This window comes from Cupressus sempervirens, chromosome 10 (assembly GCF_028749045.1).
Source record: "Cupressus sempervirens isolate cs-2001-9-10 chromosome 10, ASM2874904v1, whole genome shotgun sequence".
Classification (NCBI taxonomy): Eukaryota; Viridiplantae; Streptophyta; class Pinopsida; order Cupressales; family Cupressaceae; genus Cupressus; species Cupressus sempervirens.
This window is the reverse complement of record NC_143127.1, coordinates 285073657-285082669: the sequence shown is the minus strand read 5'-3', so window position 1 is coordinate 285082669 and position 9013 is coordinate 285073657. Positions and strand designations below refer to the sequence as shown.

General features: G+C 34.4%; 1 protein-coding gene across 2 annotated transcripts; it reads left to right on the top strand.

The window, feature by feature from the left end:
* The first annotated feature begins 265 nt into the window (after positions 1–265).
* LOC149533764 (uncharacterized) lies at positions 266–5327 on the top strand. 2 transcript variants are annotated; one of them, XM_089802939.1, is made up of 6 exons: positions 266–333; positions 644–765; positions 2594–2643; positions 3002–3128; positions 3539–3643; positions 4523–5327. In XM_089802939.1, exons 2-6 carry the CDS (start codon positions 657–659, stop codon positions 5146–5148), a joined length of 1017 nt encoding a protein of 338 aa, XP_089659065.1. In that variant the 5' UTR covers positions 266–333; positions 644–656; the 3' UTR covers positions 5149–5327. The 2 variants fall into 2 exon arrangements, with proteins under 2 accessions (XP_089659065.1, XP_089659064.1); XM_089802938.1 differs by having other exon boundaries at positions 266–440.
* Positions 5328–9013: the final 3686 nt, after the last annotated feature.

Genomic DNA, 9013 nt, shown 5'->3' with positions numbered 1-9013 from the left:
TATGTTCTACTGAAATGATTTGTAGCTTCTGAGTTTCATTCACACTTGTTTCACAGTCCTTTTTAATTATTCTTTAAACATTATGCTCTATTCAATATTATAAAAAATATGGGATCCGTCACTGTATAAAAAATAATAAAGAAATGTAGGGAAAAACAATCCCGCTAACTTAGGGGGCAGTCCCTGTAAATCGTGAAGACGTGCCCTTGTAACGTCCTGCTCTCAAGTGTCTCCTTAAATTATGAGATTTAAACAGTAAATAAGTAGTCCCTGGAATCCGTATAACCGAGAAATAAGCTACCTTGTCTTGCCCCAATCTGCATAATTTTCCAGGTTTGTATTAGGGTTTATTCATTTGCATCCAAGACATATTTCGTAAATGTCAGATTTGTATAATTACGGGACACTTTTTATCCAGTATTGGGGGTAATAACTGTAAGGTAATTGAACATTTCACTCATCCCAGTGAAGCATTTCAGTTCTTATCCTTTAGATTTGTATGCGTGCGTGCATTTAAAACGAAAACAAATCTTCACCTGCGCAATAATTTTCGGAATGATTGTTAAGAAAGCAGTTCAGAGCATTTTTCAGTAATTGGTTTAATCGTTACCGATCATATCGTTTTCCACTGATCCAATCACAGAGAGGGTAAAACAATGGCGGAGCAACAACCACAAATGTTTCAACTGAAAAAGGGCGATCTGCGTTTGACAGTCACCAATTTTGGTTGCACAATCACCTCTTTAAAAGTTCCAGATGCACAAGGTACCCACTCAACTCTAATTATTCCATTTCTGTATTTACATCTTATTCATGAATAGTTTCCGAGAATTTCCTCGACTGGATGAATTAGCGAAATTCAGGCCTTGAAAAACAATTTATTCGAATTCGATATACGCTTGCAAGCAGTAAATTCTTCAACTTGCACCATTTGTTGTTTTTGGTGTGTTCTCTTATAATCTATGAACAAGATTTCTAGGTTATCTGCAATGTTTGGATTATGGGTTCTTGCAGTTTACCGTATTGTGTTTATGGTCTGATCGTATGATTTTAGTTTCTTTTCGTTAAAGAAGAGTCTTGTCGAACTCTTCGCTTTTTTTAAAAAAAAATAATAAGTAATAAGAATGATAGATGAGTTCCATATATTTCTTGTCAATTGTTAAGCTCAGTTTCCATTAGGCATTAACTTCATGGGTTGCTTGATAGATTATCTGGGGATTTTCCGTTTCTTTTTCGAACTTAGTCTTTAGAGTGCTCTTATCAGAAATGCTTGGATTGCTCTGTTAAGAGGGTATGGGCTCTATTATAGAGGTACCTAAGTGTTGAACTTAACACACTCAAATTTCTCATACAAATCATGGTGCAAACGGAAGATTTGACTTAAACTACTGTTATCTCATTAACAGGATCTACTAACTGCATTGGTTTCAATGATAATTCAGATGATACGGACAGCCATAAAATATCTTATTCTGCGTTCAAACACCATGGGAAGTAAAACATGTCATAGGAGAAGTTAATTTAGTAACCCGCTGTCTCACATTGATGAATATTTTCTGCATTGTTTCTGAGTGCAAATCACTCTGCTCAACCAGGAAAACTCTACCATATCTTGTGGCAGATGCTGCATTCCCGGTTAATAATCTACGTCCAGAGGATTTAGGGTATCGTGGAATGTTGTCCGCCGATTCAGATACCAGATCACCTCCTTTAACCGATGTTGCCCCTTTTTCTATCAAAGAAACAATGATCTATGCTTTCATGTCCTCAAGTAGACACGGCTACATGTAGTGGATCACTAATAATATTCTTGGATCGCCAAAACTTCCTGGTAAAGCTTCCAGATTCACGAAAATGAGTTGTGTTAATTTTGTACATGTGTAGAAAACCAGATAAGGCATCCAATGTTGACCCTGAATATCTCCAGTCATTGACTATGCATTGTGAATCAATTGTTTGATAAAATGTCAATACCTGATAAGAACTCAAACAGAAATAATGATTACAAATAACGATTTCATTATTATTATTATTATTTTTTTTTGGGTAAAATGGATCTCTATTACCAAGGATGCTTGTGCATCAGAGACCCATAATGATTTCACCGTATCCTCATTGCTGTTCTGCTAAAGAAACCTTTAGATGTGTTCCATGGCCATTTTTGGTTCAGTTTGGGCTTCCTCGTGCATTGATATTCATGGGTATTTGTGTCTATTTTCTTAAAATTGGTTTGATCGTCATTTGTTTTGCCTGGTAAATCTTGAGTGACATGTGAAATTTAATTTATTTGGGCTATGGTTGAACCAATCTCTTTAAGATTGGCACACGTAATACTTCTATCTAACCGATGACCTAGAATAATTATACCAATATCTGACTGCATCTTTGCCTTCCGAAGTGAGTGGGGGACTTGCACTTTCGTTACACTGGTGACAGTATCTTACATACCGTTTTATGTAAACAACACAACTTTTTGAATGAATTAATAATCATTAGACTATGCAATAATTTTTTAGCCTCTTTTTTCTTGTGGTTTTCTTGTATACCTTGTCCAAATTTTCTAAACTGTAGTGCTGTTTATGTTGAGTTTCAGGCAATTTGGCAGATGTTGTGCTGGGTTTTGACACACTCACTCCTTACATGGTAAGTCTACCTCTGATTAGGGTAACAAGGGAGCTTTCTCTTCCTGCTTTGAAATGAACAAAATGTTAACATCCTTCAAATTTGATTTGTCAAAAAATTATAACATCCTTGCAGACCTTGACCATTATAATTTAGTGTTAATTGGTAATTGCACACTGTGATATTTCATTGATGGGTAATGTACCGTTAACACAGGGAGCATTCTCAATCTGCGTTATCATCATCATGGTGCTTCTGTGCTACTAGATTTTGGTCCATGGGGTTCTAAATGTTGATTATGAATGCGGTAGATGTGAGCATGTAAACAATTTTGTGTTAAGCCATTCATCTTCTTATTATTTTGTTTTTGCATTCACAGGATGGCACATCAAAATACTTTGGCTGCATTGTTGGGAGGGTAGCCAATCGCATAAAGGATGGAGGTTTCACTTTGAATGGAGAGCATTACAGCTTACCAGTCAACAATGGACCTAATACACTACATGGTAAGTTTACAGTTTATTTTATATTTAGTATTGCTTCTTGTGTGTCTGTATACCATTGTGTATGCCTTCTTTCATGACTTAGGAAATCATGGAATGTAGGATGTAATTTTGAATTTTCTTCATAAGAAGATTATCTTGTCAGAGAAACTGTGCATTAAACCTGCACAATATATCCCTATCATAGGCAACCATTGCACTTTTCTATTATGTCAGTGAGAGAGTCAATTCACAGGGTTTAATATTGGTGTAGCTATCTTCTATATCTATTGCAGGAAAGTATTTGTCACATCACGTTTTCAGTGGAAAATTTAAGTCCTAGAGTTCAATTCTCAATACAAAATTTGGAGTTAAACACCATGGGAAATTATTTGTGTCTGTTTTTTGATAGCCTATCTAATATCCGAATGCAGGCGGGGAAAAGGGGTTTGACAAGGTTGTGTGGAAAGTGGAAGAGCAGAAGGATGGAGAAACCCCATCTATCAAATTTAGTTACCATAGTAATGATGGAGAACAAGGTAAGAATAATTTATTTCATGAATGGTGATTATGCTTCTTCCAGTTTGAGTATATGTTCTAGGCCTTGTGTTTAACCTATACTAGAAGTTTGTGTAGAAATTTATATGAAATTCTAGAAAAAAGGATGCTTCAGTGGACAAAAAGAAAATACTCATCCTTCAAAATTTGTCACTGATTTCTTACCCCCTCCCTTCTGCTTCTTTTGATGTTTGATGTTTTGGATTCCAGTGTTTCCTACGGGCTAATAATGTTCAAAACATTAGTAGATCAAGTTAACAAAAATAAAGAGAACACAGTATCAAAATGGAGCAAATTTTCTCATAACATTTTTGGTACTTACTCAAAGATCATATGATTTTGAGTATCAAAGTTTACTCTTAAGGCTCCTTCACAATAGTTTGTTTCTGAGCGCCAAACTTTCACACAAGATTTCTCAATGATCATATATTTCTGAATAGTGAAATTTAACCTTAAAAGTTCATGTTTCTGAGGATTGAGATTTTACCATTTACTGTAGGTTCATATGTTTCTCAGTACCGAGCAATTGTCCAATTCAGCTTATTTTCTCTGAGATTACGGGACAAGAATTGCCCTTGTGAATCAGAATCTGTGGATTCGTAGATTTCCTCCTAGTTGACAAAGCATAAATATAGATAAAGCTTGGCATATAATTAACCACTTCCACTCCATATAAGCTCCTGTGGCGTGTGATTCTGTATCCAGTCATAGAAAATACTAGTGTAAATTTTGGGAAGGAAATTGTTTAATTAAGTTATGTTTTGTCTGCTTGTAAATCACATAAATAGTCAAAGAAATAGTGTCAGTCTTGTAAAGATCTTTATCAAATGTTATCTTATTTGAAGCAATTTTTCGTGCAGGCTTTCCTGGTGATCTTGATGTGACTGCAACCTACACTCTGAGTGGAGAAATGGAACTGCGACTTGATATGGAAGCCATACCAAGAAATAAACCAACTCCAGTGAGTCTAGCACAGCACACATATTGGAATTTGGCAGGTCATAACAGTGGAGATATACTTGGCCATTCAGTACAACTTTGCGGTTCGCATGTAACCCCAGTGGATGACAAGTTGATTCCCACGGGGGAGCTTCTTCCTGTGGAAGGAACACCCTTTGATTTTAGAATTGCAAAGATTATTAGAAGCGCAATTGATCAAGTTCCTGGAGGATATGACCATAATTATGTTCTTGATTGTGGTGAAACAAATGATGGTCTAAAGCATGCTGTCAAAGTTAAAGATCCTTCCAGTTCTCGGGTTCTTGATTTGTGGACCAATGCACCTGGTATGCAGTTCTACACAGGGAACTTTGTCGATGGTATTTCTGGTAAGGGAGGTGCTGTTTACAATAAGCATGCAGGGTTGTGCTTGGAAACACAGGGCTTCCCTAATGCAGTCAACCAACCAAATTTCCCGTCTATTATTGTCTCTCCAGGGAAAGTCTACAAGCATTCTATGATATATAAGTTCTCTGTGGATAGTTAGATGGGTTAAATAATAAAGTAATACATTAATTAGTTTAGTCATGGAATGCAAAGGGAATAAGCTTGTAGCAGCATTTGTTGTTTGCACAGAAGGACGATTTTTCTGTTATCAGATTTGATAACATTTGTGCTTTATATATTATTAATAAAAAGTGTCTTTTGTAGTGATGGTTTTGGTCACATTAAGAGAGTTGGTGTTGGTCCTGTTGCATCATACCTACCTTGCTGGTACATTGTTTCTAATTAGAAAACCAATTTTTTTTGTTTTTAGTTTTATCTTTTTCTCATTCCAATTCCCAATTTTTTGTCGTTTAAAACTTAATTTGGACCTGCAGCGTGAAAACAAATTTTCTTTTAATATTCTTCTTCACTTGCGTATTAATTCATAAGATGCCATGCTTCATTCATCAGGGGTAATGTGAAATACTGGAATTATTTGTGTATGTTTCATTGTTACGCTAGGATTTTGCATCTCTAACCATGCCATTGTTCTACTGGGATTCTATAATCGTCCAATCATGCTACTAGGTATGCTTCATTATTTGAAAGAGATTCTACCGTTCTTTGATCATGCCATTACTTATTATAATTTACATGACATCAACTGCGATTCAATACCTCTCAGTATTTGTTAACCTTGTTTTTTTGTTAAACCAGCTTGATATGGTCACATACTTCATGCTATTGCCTAATTAATTATAAATGTACAATCATGTTAAATTGGCATAGCATAATCGTGCCCTTAATGCAATTGTTGTTAAAGGAACGGAGTTGATTTTTGTTCATAACAATGATACATAAATATAACACTTACGTATGATTGGAACAGAGGTCGATTCTTTCTTGAATATCCCAACCAATAAGAGTAACTTTCCTAGCTACTAGTTTAAATATGTTAACAACCCACCTTAATGTCAAGGGTTATATAAGATGAAGATGAACACTAACGTCTTTCATAAAAAAAATTCCCTCGTGATGTTCACAACAATCTCACCGGATGACAAACAATCAAAATCGTACATGACCTCAAACAACAAAGGTCTTTAAGATAATCAAACTTGACTTCACTTAAGGCCTTGATGAAGATATTAGCAAGTTGGTCTTTTGTCTTGTAGGATTCATGATTAAGCATTTATTGTAGGAAAAAAATGTCTAATATAATAATAATAAACTTAAATGTGATTGGTCCTTTTCTTGAAACAATATACATATGTAGAACTAGAAATACATCCTCCTCCTCGGATCCATGATACAAAGTAAAAGAAAATATATAAAGTCATCCACCATACATGATATATCCATCCATCATAATGATACATAGATAGAATGAAAGGAAATGCAGACAAAGAATGCTCTAGCCATGGTGACTACGGACAGATCTCAATGGTAAGAGTAAAAAAGCACTACCACTCGATCGCGTGGAACCTAAATGGCCCACTTCCATCGCGTTGAGGAGATAGTCTCAAGTCCCAAACAGGATATCAAACCAAATATCAAAAGTACTCTCTAAGCTCGAGAAATTCTAAAAATATTTTAACTCAAGGGTTCCAAGATAGATCAACATCTATAACCAGAGACACACAAGACACGCAGGAAACCTACTATGTAAGCGGGCAAGTGTCATCACATGAATCACGCTAGAGTTACCTTGGTAGTCTCTCAGGACCTCGGCCCCCTAGTAATCCCTATGCGACTACTAGTATCCTCTCGTACTAATAAGGCATACTACGGATGCAAGGTCGCAACCAAGCGTTCTCTCTACTCCCATCCTAGTCTGTACTAGCACTCGAGGCATGGGCAAGAACATACAAAGACTCTTATTAAGTTCATTTTATTCTCATTTAGTGTACTGTTTTCACTTATTAAACAACTTACAATGGGTTACCCTGGGAACCACTTAGGGCCCTGGCCCCCATTGCAAGCCACTTCCCGACATTACATATAGATAATCTACCCTAGACTCATAAAATCACAAATCAAATAATCATATAAGATCACCTCAATCCTATACAAGTGACTGGAAAGCATCAAAAGATAATCACAATAACACATCAGTTCTTTACTAGCAACTAGAAAGCATCCCGAAAATAACTAATCGAAGACTCAAAATGGTTAAGTCAAGCATGTCATACATTCACCTCAGCGTCACACAAGAACACTAGAAAGCATTAACAAACAATAAATACATTCCAACATAGAGCATACTAATCACATTACCATGGTTGGTTATAAAAGATCGAGATCAAAACATCATCATCACAATCACATTCACAGAGCTCTTGAGCCTCTGGTAACATCCTAAGACTGGTCAAAACTAGGTCAACCCAAACCCAAATTATAGACAACACACAAATAACAGAGTGTAGGTATCAAAGTTTTGGTTTGATTTTAAAAAAACACATAGTTTCAGTTTACAGTAAGGTTTCAATTTTCATTTTCAATATAAGTTTTCAAACACCTACAATTTGCCATTTAACCCCTTACAATTTACTCCATTTTTATATTCGAATAAAATGTACAATTACTCCTAATTTGATTTTAAGTCAATCTTCTAAATATTCCAAAGGTAATTATTTATTTAAATTATTATAATTAACACTAGTTGATTTTCAAATAAAATAATCTATGATTTTATTAAAATCTATATTATAATAATTAAATAAATTCAAAACTTAATTGAACGCCTTCCATTATTAATTAATCTTAATTAAATTACATTTAATTAAATTCATTAATAATTATATAAGCTAATCATATTAATCTTTCATTAATTATTAAATTAATCAATACATTTTAACTAAAACTATATTAATAGTAATATACATATTAACTAAAAACTTATTAATAAAATTTATTTAATAAATAATATTTATCAATTTAATAAGTATTAATAAAACACGATTAATAAAATTTATTAATGAATAATATTTATATTTATTAATAAATTAACAATTACATTAAATTTTAAAAGAAAATTAAACTAAGTGCTTAAGGCCTGTGCGCCTGCAGACTTCAATCTGTTGCAGCAATGTACTGTTGCATTAGTAGTACCTGTTGCCGCAGGAGTACTACTGTCGCAACAATACTTGCCGCGATATGAGAGGTCGGCAAGAGGGGGTGGGGGGTTGGTGGCCTCGCCCACCCCATTTTATTATATACTATTTTATTTTTATAATTTTTTTAAAATAATTTTGTTTTAAAATAATATAAATTATCAACAACCCCCCCTCCCCCACATAATATCTTTTTTAATATATTTTTTTTTAGTAAAAAATTCCAGCAATACCCTAATAGGGTAAATATGGCCAACCAGTCGAACTTTCTAATGAAATCTTCGAATTTATTGCAAAACCCTACCTCGTTCCTATTTTTCCAAATTTAAAATCTATGGAAAGAGAGAATATATTGATCATTTAAAACTTCCCATGCACAGAAGAATTAACAAGCGTACCAGGAAATCATACTATGACACATTCGTCACAAGAATTATCCAGACATTCATTTTAACAAACATGATAAAGACAAGAAAGAAAGAGCGCATTAAAATTTGAGCGAATAATCACAAGCGTCTACCTGGACACTAATGTTAATCGCTACCCCCAAGAAAACTATAGAGAAAATTCCTCCTCTCAGAACCTCCTCCTTCCTGAAAATTCCTTTAAGATAATCAAACTTGACTTCACTTAAGGCCTTGATGAAGATATTAGCAAGTTGGTCTTTTGTCTTGTAGGATTCATGATTAAGCACTTATTGTAGGGAAAAAAATGTCTAATATAATAATAATAAACTTAAATCTGATAAATCCTTTTAAGATTAGCAGTCTAAAAGATAAATATTGAAGACTTAGATTCAAAGTGTCGTGTACA

What these genes read in the sequence shown, in the direction of transcription:
- LOC149533764 (XM_089802939.1), top strand. Translation starts at nt 657, where the DNA reads ATGGCGGAGCAACAACCACAAATGTTTCAACTGAAAAAGGGCGATCTG. An exon ending in ACACACTCACTCCTTACATG is followed by an intron (nt 2,644 to 3,001) that starts GTAAGTCTACCT and finishes TTGCATTCACAG; the next exon opens with GATGGCACATCAAAATACTT. An exon ending in TGGACCTAATACACTACATG is followed by an intron (nt 3,129 to 3,538) that starts GTAAGTTTACAG and finishes ATCCGAATGCAG; the next exon opens with GCGGGGAAAAGGGGTTTGAC.